At 35.6% G+C, this 18,611-nt stretch overlaps 1 protein-coding gene across 16 annotated transcripts in view; it reads left to right on the top strand.

The window, feature by feature from the left end:
- The window catches only part of PPFIA2 (PTPRF interacting protein alpha 2), a 341,503-nt gene that overhangs the window by 225,520 nt on the left and 97,372 nt on the right, over positions 1–18,611 (top strand). For 11 of the 16 annotated variants that reach the window (XM_074574223.1, XM_074574193.1, XM_074574213.1 and 8 more), the window contains one exon: positions 7,858–7,932. The exons of the other annotated variants lie outside the window; for them this stretch is intronic. In XM_074574223.1, the coding sequence (XP_074430324.1) occupies positions 7,858–7,932 (75 nt within the window). The remainder of the gene's footprint in view (positions 1–7,857; positions 7,933–18,611) is intronic. 16 annotated transcript variants of the gene reach the window in all.

Genomic DNA, 18,611 nt, shown 5'->3' with positions numbered 1-18,611 from the left:
CCAACCAATTTTCTGTGCACTCTATAATCCACTTATCCAATTCATATCTCACCCCTTTCTCTGAGAGAAAATGGAAGATCTTGCAGAAGGCCTTGGTAAAGACAAAGTAAAAAATTTTCACTATTCTCCCCTCATCCATGGAGCCAGTCATCTCATCACACCAGGCAATAAGGTTGGCCAGATGTCATTTGCCTTTGGCAAAGTCATACTGGCTCTTGCCTATCACCATCTTGTCCTTTATGTGCCTGGAAATGGCTTCCAGAAAGGCTTGCTCAGTAGCCTTCCCAATACTGGCCAGCTTGTACTTCCCTGTATCTTCCCAGGATAATTCCTGCCTTTCATGATGGCGGACACAACATTTGTAGCTTTTCCACTCATCAGGAATCTCCCGTGACTGCCGTTACCTTTCAAAGATGAAAAAGGCCTCACTATGATGAGTTAATCAAGTCTCTCAGCACCCTTGGATGCAGCCAGTCTGCTCCCTTTGACTTACATGTGTCTTGTCCTGCAGTCTTGTGGATTATGCTTCGCTCTCACAGACTCTGCTGCTATGCTCAGGGAGTCCTGAGGGCAGAACTTTGTAGGAAATACTGAGGCAAAAAACCACGATATATGATATACTGATGTCACAGGAAATAAACACTGCCCCATCAGAAAATGCACCCAGAAACAAAGTAGGCTAACGGATAAAGAGTAATAAAAACTGTCAAAAGTGCATTGAAAATGTATCACAACCCTTTGCAAATGTTTTTTTCTTCACAAAAAATGTTGACATCGAAACCAATAATTTAGCAGTTACACCCTTGAAAGAGCATAAACTCATATTTTCATAGAAATGTTTGCCTTTTAAATTTACAAAAATCCTAAGAAAGTCTTTACCTTCTTCCTAAATGCAAATTTTCTTTCACGTTTTCACTTCCTACACTAAAACAGCTTGAGGTGTTGTAACAAGCTCTGCCAGAAAACTTAGCAAGGCTTGCTATGTACACAGTACAAGAACTACAAAAACGTCCCCATTACTATAACAAAATGCAATGAAAAATACAAAACAGACTGGAAGACAGAAAATAAAACATATCAATTCAGGGTTCATATTTCCAGAAAGGCCTGCTTAAGTATAAGGAGAACTAGGAACGATACCTTATCTCAAAAAGCCTATTTGCTCTTTATATATTACATGAAATCTGGGCTTTGCCTTCACCTTTTGTCCAAAAGGTAGACCAACATAGAGAGATCATGGCCATGACTGCATTATTCAGAGAAAGCATGACCATCATTGACAGTTATTTCAGTGTCTGACAGTTCCTTCGGCATTCCTTCACTCTCTGTAAAATGAAAACTTGTCATGAGCTTCCCATGCCAGAGAACCAGTCCTTTTTGGCTGAACCCAATAGGTACATCCTAGCGAGTAGAAGGTGGTAAGAGGATGCTATTATTCTTACACCATTGTCCATATGAGATCCTAGCCACGCCAAACAACAGTCTTCATGGTCTGTTCTTGCATAGTCGTAGTGTATCTTGTGAGAATTTTCACTTTAGGGCATGGGGATAATGAAAGAGTTAATTTAGTTTGTAAATATTTAGTGTTTAATGTGTATCTCAAAGAAATCTCATTGTGTCTCCTTGGGTGAGTTATGTCACAGCAAATGAAGTTGATACTGCACTAACTGTATTATAGTTATTTAGAAATTTAATTTGCCAGAAGCTATACATATTTTCAAACATCTTTACATAGCTAATTATGCTAAAATTTTTAGAAATCTGGAAACACAGGACATGGGCAGTTCTAGTACCAATTCTAGATGTTCTTTATGTTCAAAGTTCAATTCAGGGATTGTCTTTTCTAAGTGTAAGGTTAGGTTATGTCCCACAAACAGTGAGCATTGTCAACAAAACGCAGGGTTTTAAACAGTAGAGTTTAGGACTGATTATGACTGGGACTGGTGTGAAATCCTGAGTTAACATTTATAATAGCCTTTGCTATTGCCTAAGTGACTTGAAATTTGCAGCTGTATTCATAGGGAATGTAGTCTGTATGGAAACTTCTCTTCAGTTAATCACCCGTGACCTTCTCGGTGCTTCTCAGACTTCTCTTACTGCTGCTAAGCACCTGATATCTTTGTTTTATTTCATGCAATAAATTAGAAATAATGTAACACAGCACTATGAAATATTCTGGGGTATTATGTATGAATATACATGGAATAGTTTATAATACAGCAAATGAAAATGAGGTTTACTAGACATCATTACAGTTGAATAGAAAATAGAAGCTTAGATTAACTTCATGGTTTGAATAGATACTGAGTATAGAGTACAGGAAGTACATATTCCTTATATGAAATTCAGGAAGAACACAAACTAGAAAAATGGTGATTTTATTTATACCATCCTATAGCTATAATTGACTTCTAATATCCGTCTGAACATGTTTATTTTCCAGCAAACATTTTTCCTATTTTGCATTAAACGTTAGATTCAACATTTAAAATGTTCTTTTGGAAAGAAGAAACTGTTTGAAGCAACTTCTTCTTCAAACTCTTTTTTTTGTCAATTTTTTAAGAAAACTCTCCAGTTGATCTTCACAGAGGAAAGCAACTACCAGGTGTTATTGTCCTAGCAAAGATTAAAAAAACATTGGTTCGTTTAAGATTAATTCACGGCAGAAAAGTGTACCTAATACTCTTGCAAATAAACCCGACCTGTTCATGTCAACATTATCACTATTTTGTTATTCATTAGCAGGTAGCCAGAAGAGCTTTTATTCAATAGCCTGTTCATGAAAGAAAAGTGATTCAATTCTAGCATGTGCAAGTGTTTTTTAAAAGCTCTTTGTGGGCTGCAGATCTGGAGAGAAAGAAGAAAGAATTTGACAGCAAGGAAAAAAGTGGGAAGCAGTTGCTAGGAGACGGAGAAAGATGGGTGATATTTTGCACCGACAGCAGTGCTAACATGACATTGTCTATGTTACATTTCAAGCTAATGTGGTTGCATTTAAAAGCCAGAGGAATACCCAGTCACCTGGGCACATATTGGATAAAGCTTCTAACATGGAGAGAGCAACCCTTTTCTGCTGTGGCTGTGACACTGTAATGGGAATCTCTCCTTTAAAAATGCATCTTATAGCATGTTCTGATAGATCAGGTGACATCTGATTAGTCGTACTTTGTGAAACCTTATTTAGTAAAGCCTTATCTAGTGCCCAAGAAAACAGAAATACATTGAAGGCCTATATGAAATTTAAGGACTATGTTATTTATGAAGTGATAAACACAATCTCACTAAGATAATGCTTACTTCTATGAACTACAGTTACTCACTGTCTTTGACTTACGGGAAAGAAAAAGCAATGTAATAATCTAATCATTAATTTACATTCATCATTAAAAAAAAACAAAACAAAAAAACCAAACAAATTATCAGGTAAAAATAGTTTGCATTTGTTCCAGCTCTTTTTTCTCTAACAAGGTTGTGACCAGGAACACCACTCTTTCCTGCACCTCTGAGAAATGAGAATGGTTCTGTTTATTTTGTTTCTTGTATCATAAATTTGAACAGGGAATCCAATACAAAGTTTTTTTCAATACATTTGTATATGGCTTTTCAGAGGCTTTGGCTGTTGCTCCATATTTAGATTCAAATGCTATTCAATATGAATTTACAAAGTTCAGGAAACCTTTAATACAACTACTAACTAGTAAATATTGCTTAGAGTAAAATCCTTTTCAGAATATATGTATACCGCATACTTTACTATGGCATTTGTAGCCTGTATTCCTTCCTGGAATGTGAATGACCAAACCTGACATTTTTATTCAGCTTTTGTGTTCTCCCCCGAGTTTGTTTTGAAATGAACTGAAGACTGTGAAAGGAATTTAAAGTTAGTTTCTGGACTATAAACCAGAGCAGATTTCTGCTTCAGAGCAGAGAGCTGATGTAGCACTTTTCCTCTTTTTCACTGATAGAACCAAATACTTCCCTTAACTTTAACAGCTGCTCTGAGGTGGTTGAATATGAAGAATTAGTTGCAACATTTCCAATGTCACCATGGCAAACATGAATCTGAATTAGTTGTTCACCTGTCAGATGAAAGGAAAAAAAAACTCTTCTGTGCCAAGGCAGAGTTGCTTTCAGTTCCTTTAGCAATTCTTATATTCAGAGAACAAATAAGGGCCACCAGACTGCAATTTTGGTTAGGTCATTATAAAAAAGGCAGTGCATTAACTGTGTACATACAAGGAAGGCAAGGCAAAGGGAGGCAAGGCAAAGGAAACAACTTCCACCTCTTGCTCTGTGTCACGCTGCTACTGTTCCATGTTGTTGCTGAAAATAGCTCAAGAATGAAAAAAAATGGATTTGAATATAGTAGCTTGATATTCTGAGTGAAGACGCTAATTCTCTACCTATTTTTTCTGAAGTGCCATGTAAAAAATGCATCTCCTAAATTTTCTTTGAAATAAATGCCTATTATTTCCAGGGAGCGTTGTTTTCAGGCTTTAGAACTTCTGTACAAAACCCATTAGGATTCAGTTCTACAGTGGCACAGTGTATAAAGGTTGAGGATAACTTTCCTGATCCCATCTCCTTGTGGAGCTCTGACATTCTCAGTAATGTGGCCTAGTTGGCCACACTATTCAATGTGAATGCCAGTGTTAGACATAACATAATTTTTAAACATGCATTCTCATGTATAAAACACTTAGGCTTGAATACATGGAGGTTTCAGGAAACTTATGAAAATTTAAAGTAAAATTAACAACTCATTTCATTTCATTTTAGCTATTAACAACTGCTGTCTTGTGAATTTTCTCTCAATCATCTTGTCCCTCAGAAGTACTTACAGACAAGAGGACTGAAGCCAGAAAGATGACTGTCATTTTTCCATGTATTTTTTACATCTAAACTGAGATTTCTGTTAAGAAATTGTTGTCTGCCAGCTCCCACTGTGTTTAGAGAGGTTGAAATCAGGCAGGATTACACCCCTCACTGGTAGGACGTAGACTTTAATAGCGGAGAGCTAGTGAAAAACAGAAATGGTGGTGGGAAGAGGAGCAGGATACAGAAAGAAAGTTTGGGGATGCACAGAGGAATCCAGGGAATCTCTGGGAAGGGGGAGAACATGGTAGGAGTAGAGAGAGGAAAGATGTGAGTACCAGGTAGTGGACTCATGCTGCCTTGGACTTTTCATCCATCTGGTAGGGAAACAGGTCATTGAGCAGCCCTTGGAAGCTGGTAGAAGAACTGGAGACATAATACCGTTTTTCAAGCAGAATACGATTTAAAAAATAGGAAAAAGGAAAGGCAGATGAAGTAAAAAATACTTTTTTAGCCTAAACCCTAACCCTAACCCCTAACCCTAACCCCTAAACCCTAAACCTAACTCCAACCCTAACTGTCCCTAAGTCCAAAGTTTTTCAACTACAGCCAGAATAGTTGATGCATCACACATTTGGTGTGCAGCATTTTTATGAAAAATAGATTTAGATGAAAATTATGAATAAATAAGAATTAGTAAATATAATATTTCAAATTAATTTTACATATTCCAAGTGTGTTAGAATTGAATGCTAAAAACATTATATAAAATGATTGTGATGATAGCTTATGTACTACCATAAATCTAAAGCTACCATAAATCTAAATCTAAATAATTCTAGGAATTATTTACCTTCTTTTGGAAAGCAAGCTTTATGAGTAAAGATTTTTGCATACAACTTTGATGAAAAATAGCACAAAAAATTAATAAATAGCAAAAAATTTTCAGGTTCCGTTGCATATTTTCACTGCATTCTGTTGTTCTGGTGTGTGAAAACAGTTGAAACAGTAATAAAAATTTGTAGTAATTTTCCCTCGTTTCCCTTCCACTCAGAGATGGCTCAGTCAGTGCCACTCAAGGTGGCTTAAACTTCATTTGCATCAGGTGAAGAACAGGCACAGTCAGTGACTGCAGCTCAGCTATTGATTACGTAGGCACACCCTGTAAGAAATGTCCATTTCAGCTACAGCATGCATCTTTGGGAACATTAACAGCTGATTTTTTTTTCAGTCTTATAGTGCTGAAGGAATAGAGGGAAATTAATAAATCAGAAATTTGAAAAAAAAATTGAGGATTCTTTCTAATCTTGAGAGCGTCTTAATATTTCTTATGCCTTAACACTCTTCAACTCACTTTGCTTTGCTCCTTTGAGCACCTTGCATTTCTGTTTTCTGGTCTGTTAAGGCTAGCAATATTGTTTAGTGTATGGTGAAATTACAGTTACCTGAGACCATTCAAACAATTCATGTGAATACATAAAATGCACTTTCAATTTTTGTTTCTTTCAATAAAGCTGAAGTATGTAAAAAGGACCAAATAAGTCAAAGTACTGCATAAGCAACTATATTTGCATTTGTCAGAAAGGCTGAATAGTTTTCTTTTTTAGTGTACGTTTCCTGAATATGTATTTGATCTTTAGATTTAGTTAGTTTTAAAGTTTAGTGAACATGCTATGTTATAGTTTTGCTAAGTAATTTTCATCTACCAAAGTCTAAGCCATTCTTGGGATGTAGTGAGTCTATTAGCAAAATTTCACTTCTATCAGTAGTAATGGAAAATAAAGTATGTAAGGAAAGGTAATATTTATTAGACTAAGAGGTATCACTGGAAAAAGTATGAAAGCATTAGGACATACACAACCTTTTCAGGGATTTCCTGTATTTGTCAAGGGTGTGACAATTTGTACATGTATGAAAATGTACAATGTTCCATTGGAGGGTTTTTTTGCTTTGTTTTCCAGCTACGTCTGTTGATCTAATAGAATATCCTCACTTTCCCTACAAACATTGCTGATAGCCTTAAACATGCCTGGATCATCAGCTGGAACAGCATTACTGCAGTGTAGCTGTAATGGGGATAGAAATATATCCTGAGTGTTGACTGATTAGCCAGGTTATAAGTTCATTTAATTTGAGGTGCCTAATGAAGTTGTATAGATTAGGAGAGGAGTTGTCATAGGCTCCCTTCATAGTCAGAAGAGAGAGAGTCCCCTGCACACAGCACTGAAGATGGCTTTAGGTCTGACTTGCTTTTGGTCATATTGGGAGGCTGGTGACTTCATCGCCAGTTTATGTTGTCTGTCACTACATGAGCTGATGCTGAGCCTGAGCACGCAAACAACAGTAAATATGTCTTCAGAGGTATTGATTTATTATTATTTAATAAAAGTTAATATTTAGTAGTAATTATATTATTATTATTATTAATAATAATAATAATAATAATTGAGTAGATCATAGATATCCTTAGAGCAGAATAGGTCACCTAAGAAACTGGTAGAAACACAGCAGTCTTTTCTGCTTGTAAGAGTAAATCTTGTTCATGACTTTTTGCAAAACCCAAACAAACTGCATGATGATCTAAAAAATCTTTAGTATGTATGCCTGAAGGCAATGCTGCAAGTTATTTTTTCAATGAATTTGTTGTATACAATTAATATGAAGAGATTAGTTATATTCCACGGAGTGGACTGAAAACATGTTTTTTTCCTTATCCTTTGTAAAAGATGTGAACAACGTTTTATTTTTATGCCTGATGTGGTCTTAGAATATTTGCATTTGCTGTGAATTCCATAAAATTATAGGCAAACTGGGGAAGAGCTGTATGACATTTAAAGTTTGACACCTGTTTTCATGGGCTGAGTCTTCCTGTAGTTAGGTTTAAATGTTTACTGCACAGTATGTCTCATGAAACTCCTTTCATGCAACACACATGCCTGCAAATGGACTGGCAGGGCATACAGTAGTGCATATGGCAGGTTATATAATCTTTAAAGACTGATAGAATTTACGTTACTGCACATATTTTGATTTTTCTTCTAGGTAAGGGAACGACTGAGGGTTTCTTTAGAAAGAGTCTCTGCACTGGAAGAAGAACTAGCTGCTGCTAACCAGGAGGTAACATAAAACACTTTCTCCCCTTTTGAGGTTCAATTTCTCTAATACTCTGTCCCTTGTGTTCCCTGTCACTTTTCTTAAAACTGTGAGAAAAAAAAAAAAAAAGATAAATTACCTTCTGAGTAAGCTGCTCAGTGAGGCTTGTTTAAGGTGGTTGTAAGATTAATACAACCTTCTGTTTACTGATTTATTCCCTTCTTCTATTCCCTTGTAAGCAAGCCAAAATCCAAGAGCTAGTGACAGGTTCCCACATTTCTTATTGGACATAAAAAAGGAGTGAACCAATGAATATGTCAGATACTATAAACAATTTAATAACCTGAATTTCCATTTTACTATAAAATTAAGTAAAACACACATATATAGATATTATATAAATGTTAATATTGGTGGAGGAAGAATTATGGATGACCTTGAAATTTAAATATGTGTCTTTTAATTGCAGTGTATCATGGTGAGCTTGTGGTGCCATATAACTATTATGGACTTGGACAAGAGATTTTTTTCCTGCAGGGTAGTTTGCATCCTGTTCTCTTTTATTTGAAAGGGTGAACAGCAACACATAATTGTATTGCACACACAACTGTACACACACATAGAAAGGAATTTTGCACCCCAGAGGCCAGAAAATATAAAATAATGGTGTCTGCTGGTGACTTTACCGTTCCCATCATGTTCTGAATCCCCACCTGAAGTGTTCTTCTCACACTGTCAAAAATAAGTCAGACAAGAAATAGACTTGTATTAAAGCTATTTCGGGTTATGTCCATTTACTGGTGTCATTTCACTCGGACTTAAGACAGAAACTGAAAACAGCCACAGACGAACTTAAAGTACTACCAAATAATTCTGGAAAAAATGGAATACCTGTAATTCAGAATAATGTGTGATAATGTAAAGTAGAGATTCGTAAAGTAATTTTTTTCCAATATTAAACTAGAAAAGTTACATTCTTAAAGTAGCTTCTTAAAAATAGGGTCTGCAATTAAGATACTTTTTATCTTTTATACTTTTTATAAACTATATACAAGGTATTTTGAATCATCCCTTTCTTCTCTGAAGTAACTGCACTTTGTGCAAGTATAAAATCCCTATTTTATTCTTCCATTTCATAATGTCAAGAATACTTGAGTTAAAATGATTTAGTTACACTATGTTGCGTAATCTGTTCTTTGCACTAGTGTTTACTAAATAGACAGCAGTCCTTTTGGTCAGTCAAGCCAAGTAAAATGCATCGCACGCCCCTAATCCCTCCCATTCATGGTCCAATTAAATCCAAGTTCACTTCACTGGGCATGGGACCAGGTCTTCAGAGCATTGCTTTGTTATTTGGAGTTTTAAAAAAATTAGTGAAACTTGTATTGGCAGTGAGGAGTAAAAACACACAGAAGAGAATTAAATTAGATTAGGACTTTCATAGCCTTTCTTGCCCCAAATCCTTAGAAATGTTGGACAGACTTTGTGTCTACATGATACTAAAACCATTCAGAAGGACATTTAATCAACCAAGCATAACATGACCATTAGCACAATCTGAATACTGTTATTCCAGTTTCCTGTGAGGAACTGTTAAAGCTGAAAAATGGAAATTCAATTAAATAATAATGAAAAAGAGCTAGATGGGAAGAGATGTGGAAGACAATGAGTGGATTATTTTGAAACGGTTAATGCATTTGAACAAGGGTTCAGATAATGTTCAAACAATTAGTTATTTAAATGAGACAAAATTAATTAGAGAACTGCAATATACAAGCCTGGTTTTGTACTAGATTCCACAGCGAATACACAGGCATGAAATTTAAAAATGTATTTATGAAAATAAATGGGCCACGTTTCCAAGGGAATCGAATATATGTTTTTCAGTAATTTCTTTATTCCTGTCACTCAGTGTCTGGTCTCACGAGAGAATTCATATTTTCTTTCATATCCATTTTCTCATACTGATAGTAAGAGTGTGCTACATATTCAGGACAATATCTAAACATAAAATGATGCCAGTAAATTGGTCCCATGATTAAACGAGTATATGATTAGGTATATAAGAAGTATCAGATTCAGGGATAAAATAGTAGAAATGTGTATGTTAAGATAGCACCTTTCTCTGAAAGCTTATGGCTGTGTCTCTGATGCAGAGTAGCAGTGAGAAACTGCAGACACTCATGAGCACTTATTGGAAATATCCTTATATAAAAGAGAAAAATTGAGAGAGAGAGACTATAGCTATAACTTTCCATTATTAGACATTAAATAAGCTCTTTTTTAACTGTCTTTGTAGCATATTACCTACATACCAAAGTGGTTGAAAACATCTGTAACTCTGGTAAAGTCGATTTCATCTTTAGTTGCCAACACCATGTTACAAATCATTTCGTATTTGATAGGGAATAGCAACACGCATTGACTTTAAACTGCAGGGGCCATTGAGATGGCAGTTGGACCTGTTGGGGGAACTTAGCTTGTGTAGCCAATATTTGCGTGGAGTCACACAAGAGTAATAGAGAAGGGCTTTGGTCTGCAGTTCCAATAGTGGCCATTGATACGGCATAAGGCACTGTTGTTGGTTCAGTTGAACTTCTCAGAAATAAGAATGTCTGCCAAATGGTTCATTTCTGTTTTGATTCCGTCAAGGCAATATTTTCTCTAAAAAAAAGTGATTATGTTCTTTATCTCCTTTTCACATAAATGCTACACAGAAATTCTTTTGATTTTATGTAATATTTTTTAGTATGCTAGTAGTTTGTAATATTTTTTGAAAGTCAATTCTCTCTATAAATTAAGGTTTAAAATATACATCAAATTATCAAGGGGATCCTTATGTTTACTACCAGTTTAACAACAATATTATAGGGGTAGAATTAACCAAATCAGTTACATTAACTATTCTACTGAATATGAAGTATTGGTTTTAAATTGTTTCAGGCTGAAGGATACTTACAGGGTACATCAGCTCTTTATTAAAACAGGTTTGCAAACAATAAACATTAGACTGTATCTTACAGAGCAGGGGATTCAGCTCAGAAAAAGGACTCCTGAATTTGGGTGTCTGCATGTGAGCCGGATATCTAAAATTTGCCTGTAGTCTGTGGAGCTCTAGTAAATCCAGTCTGCCAGATAACCTGGCAGTTAATCTGCCAGGGCTGCCAGATACAACAGGAGAGCAGCATCTGTCTGGAGCCAGAGGTGGGGAAGGAATGCCCTTTGTCACTGCAATGACACCAAATGCCTGTGTTAGGCACCTGACTCTCATAACGAGCACATATGTAGGCATCTAATGCATAGACAGCTAAATTTAGGTGAACCAGTTTGTTCACAACTGGTAGATGTTGCCCTATTCATTGTCTCTGTTATAGCTATTGTTAAAAATTTTCTGAAAAAAATTTACTTTCCATTTTTAGTTAAAATGACCGTAAAACATAGCTGTATTTGCTTACCCCTCCAGTGCTTTTAAAATGATTCTGGTTTTCATCTCGTTCCGTGTAACCCATGGTCTCTCCAAATAGTTTCGTCGCTGAAGGTTATAATTTGCATCTAGCAATTAGACAAGCTGCAAGTGGTATATCCAATACCAAAGCTCAATGGTACAATAGTGTCTGTCTATGAACATTTTGAAGGCAAATGTGATGTTTTTCAGTGAGTATATGAACATTTTCAAATGCCAACAAGGTTCTGCTAACCAGCTTCCTTTTTACACACTAATTGTAGAAGGAGTCTCATTTACAAGGGAAGAGGGATGCGAATTTTCCTTCCTGGTTTTTGTCATTTATGATCTTCATGGAAATTAACTTTAATATTGAAATTACTGAAAAGTTAACTTCTTTTGTTCCACAGCTTTTGAGATCCTGTTACTAGCGTTACAAGTGTGAGTCTTTGTTAAAAGTATGCTAAACTACAGAATGTGCAAACAATACACTAAAATATTTCTTTAGTGCCGTATATCACCAGGAACTCAAGCGCTAGTGGCTTCCACAGGGCAGGAATATATAGATTATAGACAGGTGGTACCATGGCCCGTAGTGATGCTTTTAAATCCATTTCTGCTGCAATGTGATGTGTTAAATGACAACTGTTGTGATTTCCATTAACAAATTTTACTGTTTCTCAGAATTCTCAACAAATTGTTTCCAAAAAAATGACCTTTAGAGCTTTTTCCCAAGGCTTGTATGCAAAATTAAGCTTCATACATAGTTAATACTATACTGGGAAAAAGTAATTTTTTAAATGACTGCTCTTACTTTGCACATGAATTTTCTCCTGCCCTTCTTAAATTTTTATCCAGCCCTTGTAAAATCTTCCTTTGTTAATAAGATCATATGATAAGTGGCTTTCCAATGTTCCTGGTTAATATGTTGGCTTTTTCATCTTTCCTCATTAGTAGAAAATGTGGCGTGGAAAATACCGCTTTAATTACATTTATTATCTCAAAGATATACTTTAGGAACCCAGAAAACACTGGGACTGTGTAGAATATGAAATTAGAGAAATCACTGGGTTTGAATTTATATATCGCTGTACTACCATACGCTTTTCTTCAGCATTTGTTGAAAATGCCAGTGCTGTTTGCAAATGCCAAACAACATTATATTGCTTCTGTCAATTGACACATACATTATATTTAAAACACTTAGGCTTCCTTTTAAAACCTCGTTCTTACAATTTCCACTTGCTGCTACAGAATTTTACTCAACCTTTGAGGATAAATTTAACTCCTGAAGCTATCAGAGAGATTGAAGGAGATTTGGACCATAGATCTCTGCTTCAAATAACTGCACACATTCTCTTATTTGGGCAGTGTGTTTCTTCCTGACAGTGGGTTAGTTTATTCATTAGGGTGCCCTAATCCTATTTTTTATAGCAGCCATGAAAGCATTCATAACTGGTTTACATCACTGAAGAGAAAGAATGATTTGAGATTTATGATACTTTAAATTCTGTACCAGAAACACCAGAAATTGTAGACACTTATCCACCCAAGAACATTCAAATACCATGTTAATTGCCCAACTTTTGTATGCAGGGCAAGTCTAGAAAACAGTGAATAATGCAGATACTCTTAACAGTTGAGAACAATTTTGACTCTGACCATGAGGGATGCTGCAGACACGATTGTAGTATCATTACTGCTAATGAAATATTCTGTGATATTTAGTATATATGTATTTTAATGTAAAACCTTAGTTAACTATGGTGTGTGGTTGCACATGAAAACATACTGTACCCCCAGCTGTTTCAGGTCCTATTAGCTTAAGGCACTTTTTGTTACAGGAGTTTCCTGGTGGTCTTAGCCTTTGTATGTAAATACAATGCAAAGTGATTTTTAGAGCAGAAATGTTGTTAAAGGAATAGTTTGCTGAGAAAAATAGCATGTGCATTTCTGGATAATATACACAGCATTTCATCAATCCAAAATTCAGAAGTGATGGATATCAAATCTCTGGATGAAACTCGGTGAAATTCAGTGACTTTTTTTTCTGAGCAAGTCCAGGCTAGCTGGCTTATACCTATTTCTAGTGACTTTAAGTATACTTTTTTGTGAAAAATCTGAGACAGTACCTCATTTTACTATATTTTCTCAGAATGACGTAACTGAAAGTTATTGCTTTATAAGCTCTCTTGTACATATTAATTTTTTAATTTATTTTTTTTAAAGCTATAACATTACGCGGGTCTAACTCTGGAGACCTTCTTTGTGGTCTGAACTTTAATTTTAAATGTCTGTGTAACTGTGCCAAATTACATCTTTTCTGCAAAGTTGCACATAATTAAAAATATCTTGCTTTGAAATGTAATCTTTATATGCTATATGTAATTGCTTTTCATTCTGCCTTTAACCTTAGCCATCTAGTTAAATGTTAACTCTGCAAAAAGTTATTGTTCCCTTTAAGTTTTAAATGCAGTAATGAAGCAAAATGATTTTATTTTTTTTTGTGAATGTTTCTCATACTCCATGTTCCACTGCATTAATTTCTGTCTCTACACATTTGAATCAGGATGTGTGGCATGGCAGCTGAAGAGGTTGAAACAGCAAGCACTGCATCCCTCATTGACTTATTTTTTTACAAAGTCAAAAAGAAATAAGTATGAGAAATATTCAGTTAAGTTGTTATAGCTATTTCTTTTTATGTCCTCAACTAATTCTAATCTAAGTTCTTGGAGGAAAAAAACCATTAAAATTCTTTGTGAATATTGAGGGTGGCAGTTTCTTCCGCTGAAATGGTAGATTCAGGCTACTAAGCATCTTCACTGCAATTTTGATGTTTTTCTTAGAACTTTGTGTCATGGCTAATGCTTCTTTTTCATTTTATTTACTTGTGAAGTTCTTGATGAGATTTTTTATATAAAGATTTGTGGCTAGAGTGAATCCCAATGTCACAGAATCGACACTGAAGAGTAGAATTTAATTTTGCTCTGGTTATTCACAAAACAGCCCGAGATCTTTTGCACTTCTCAATTTTCTTCTATGGCACATCCTTATGTATCCATAAGCATACGTACATTACTCTTAAACTGATATAAACTGTTAACTGCACTTTCTGGAAAAAAGAAAAATCTAAGTTTTGTACGATAATGCTTAAAGAAACATGGCAAAGGGTAAGCAAAAAGCTATGTAAAACTTTGATTTGCTAATTCCTCTTTCTTTACTGTTCCCCCAAACCTGCTGTGCAGCTATGGAGCAATTGTTTAAATATACATTAAAAGAGCAGACAGCTAGATATTTGAAATCTATTTTGCAAATCTCTTCAAATCTACTTCATTTTTTTGTCTGACAGAAACATTTGACCTAATGAAACCTTGGTCCCCCATGGGTAGAAACATGGGTGGTTTAATGCTTTGTTTTTATCTCTGAATAAATGATGACTGGAGATTAAAAATTCCCAGTTTCCTCTAAACCTTGCAGTACAAACTCGCCGTAAAATTAGCATCTTCATCAGAATGAGCATAAACTTAATCCAGTATATTCTCGCATGTGTGTGTTTTAAAAAACATTTCTAGGATGCTCATTCTGAAAACAAATTTGATGCTACTACTGTAATGCAAAAATGTAATCTTCCCTTTGTGCATTTTCTGGCAAACACAGGGGTGTACCAAATTCATTACTGTATAACAATTTAATATGAGCATTGCCTGCAAGAATTTGTGGAGTTTCTCTTCCAACATTGTTGCTCTGTCTACATCTTCCATCTGCTGGATCTGCTGAGGTTCTCCTTATTCACTTTTGCAGAAAGCAGAGAGAGGCTTAGCTGTGCTTTTACAGCCTCACACTGACCTAAAATTTTGCAGTGATGTCACCTGTTTCTGTCCTTACTACATGAATTCTCCCACACTCCAGAAAGTTTCCCTCTGGTCTTGCAGTGTTTTCTTACCTGTTGCTTCACGTTAGAAAAGTTTTGAGTAACACTTCTTTGTATCACTCCTTAAACATCATTCCTGTCACCTTCAATACTGATTATTGTTAAGCAAGTGATAATAAATTTTTAGTCTTTCACATCTTTTCTTTTTTCCAACTTTGCGGTCCAAATAATTTAAGAAAAACAACTAGTAAATCTGTGACAAATATTCATAGTATTCTTATGTTTTAATGTTATATTCTCATTTTTATAATACCTGTGGCTTTCAGACTTTTGCCTTCGGGGTGAAACTGTATTTCTATTTGCATTAAAAAATGTGGCCTAATCTTAAGTACAACTTAGAGAGCTGCAAAAATATAAATATTTATTTGTTTATTTATTAGTAATATAGTCCATATTCACATTTATATTGGAGTGCTTTTATTGCACCTGTTTACTATGATTATTATTGCATTACTACGCTCCCAACAGTGCTCCAGTAAAGGACCAGGACTCCACTTTGCTGTAAAAAAAATATTGAAACATGCTACCTGCTCCATACCATTTGCAGTACAAATTTGCCTTGTAGTGTCCATTGCTCATACAGCTATGGAACAGAGAGCATGGCTGTAAAGCCAAGCAAGGTTGCACAGTGACCTGTGCAATATACATGGTGATCATCACTTAACCTTTTTATTATCATAGGAGCTCTGTGACTATCACTTGCAGGACTCGGGCTAATCTGGTCCTTTTTGAATATTCTTGCTCATATAAGCATCGAGGTCATTTTAACTGGGATGACCAGCTTGCTGAAAAGGTAGGATGCAATCCGATAGAATTCATGGGTGCAATGATCGACTTCATAAGTATTGGTAGATGAACTTGGCTAAATTGCATAACTTGATTTTTGACAGCTGATGGCTGTAGTGACATCTACTCAGGTGCACAGTTTGCCACGCAGTTGTTGCCCTGGTACACCGCATAAATCCTGGTAGGCTGCATGAATCCTAGCACACTCACTGTGTCCTACCTCCGTGCTTGGGAGTTAAATACTGAGTACATGCCCTCAGCCCAGCGCCGTGTCTGGTTTTTTAGTGGAAGAGAGACTGGGGCTGCAGGCAGGGAGGGAAGGGCAGTGCTCTCCATGAGGTCCTGAGTCTCAATGACTGTAAACCCTGGTGGTAAGGGCTCACGACATAACACAACTGTGCTGCACTTAGTCAGCGCGGATGGAAAGTTTCTGTTTTCTGGATCTCATGAAGTTGTTACTGGAGTTACTTTGGGAGCCTATACAATGTTTTATATTCATCAGTAAATAGGGATCACAGAGCATGCCTGACATTTCTGCACAACAGTAAACATATATATTTATATATGACACAGAGCTGTGAAGATGAAGAACATGTCTCAGAGACTGATAAACAGATCTTCTGATATCTTCTCTACTTTATTCCAGAGAATTACAGAATAGGAAAGCTCTGCATTTCTAGCACGTTTCGTGGATTTCTTATTTACCACATATTCCTCACCCAATGCAGAAAACCGTGAGGAAGAGGATATGGGATGACAGCCAAAGAAATACAAGCTGAGAGGAGATCAGAAGGATGGCAGGAGCCAGATGTGTGGCTGAGCGTATTTCACAATAGTTTGCCTACACACCTGAAAATCCTGGGAGATTAATAAAACCATAAGGTTATTTGTATATGGTTAGCTTCGGGATTGTTTATAGTCAGCATCAGATTAGACACTGGGATAATTTCAGGTTGAATTTAATGTCATATATTTGTTAGCTTAATGAATCAATGGAATACAACTCTTACCGGCCCTGGTTTCACAAGGTTATGTTAGCAAATTCCTTACTTTATACAAACCACCTTGCTAAAGTAAAGAACATAGCATATATAAGGAGTCATGCTTAGCTGATTTGCATTGTAGAGCTCACTATTACTTGTACAAAGCATACCAGTGAAAGTTTTAATGTCTAATGTTTAATTTGCTCACAGTATGCACACAGTGCCTTTCGTGAGACATCAGGAAGAATACATCTTTGATCTGGTATTTTGGGATTTGTAAACTTTGAAATGCATGCCATTTTATCCTGCATTGGAGGTACAAATTCTGGTTTAAGAACATAGTTGATTATCTTGCTGTCTGTATCAGCTTCAGGGTCGTTTGACGTTTGTCAAATGAGTGTTCATGTGGAGCAAGATAATTTCACTGCAAGAATCAATCTATCTTGTCGATTTTTTATAATTTACAGTCTTCTTGTGCATCCATCTTGATGAAAATGCAAAACACATAACCATTATCCTTTGTTTTTAATCTACCTGAACAGTATATTTTTTTATCATTTGTTTAATGGGCGTCTTTAGAATGATTACACAACTTTGTGTCTATTTGTTAAAGATTACATGATTTGTTAGGAACATCTACATCCACTAACTCTCAAACCAGATTTTAAATAGTATAACAAGATCACGGTATTATGTTTTATGCCTATTACTCTCCATATTATTTTTTTTAATGCATGAATAGGCCTTACATGCTGCATTTGAATAGAAGATTCAAATTAATGACTTGAGACAATAAATAAAATCAAATTTAAGCTTCAATAGATTCATATTTATTAATCAATATTCCCATTAACATATGAACTAGAAAATGTGTCATTTGTGTTATCATACTAGATCAACTCAACCCAACAGTGCACGTGCAGCTCTAACAGTATTCTGCAAATTCATAAGGAAGTTAAGTAGCAAGACAGTGAAAACTGACATCTGTGAGCAGCGTCTGCAATGACATGAATCAAGAGTAATTTGCCACTCAGAAGTCTGTATTGGCCCCCCATTGTAAATAGGCAGAGCAAGGTCCCCAAGCATGACAAATCGATTCCACATTTGTCACTGATAGACTATGAAGAAAATTATTACCATTTTGCTACTGGTCTGTTAACGCTGATGAAACAACTTAGTGATAAAACACTTGTGAGAAAAATAGGAATAGAGACTGTGCTGGGGATATGCAACGCATAGTTGCATCTTGGTAAATGCTTATCTAAGTAATCATATCAGGAGATTTTTAAAATCAGGTTTTTAAATTTAGTGCAAACAAGTTTCCATCGTGTGACTGTACTAGAAATAAATATAGAAATAATTTTACTTGGGATCCAAAAAAGTAAAAAATACTTTGGGTTTGATGAGGCAAAATTAGATACTCATACTTCTTTAGGAAATTGATGGAACATGTCAGCATTAGGAAATATTAAATAATCTTCATTAATATTAATAGGGACTATCAATGTATAGGTGGAATTATTCCAAGAGAACTTGTAGAGGCCGTGTTTTACTTGGATCA

This window comes from Larus michahellis, chromosome 1 (genome assembly GCF_964199755.1).
Source record: "Larus michahellis chromosome 1, bLarMic1.1, whole genome shotgun sequence".
Classification (NCBI taxonomy): domain Eukaryota; kingdom Metazoa; phylum Chordata; class Aves; order Charadriiformes; family Laridae; genus Larus; species Larus michahellis.
Note: the sequence above shows the minus strand (reverse complement) of the source record. Positions and strands in the feature narration are given on the sequence as shown.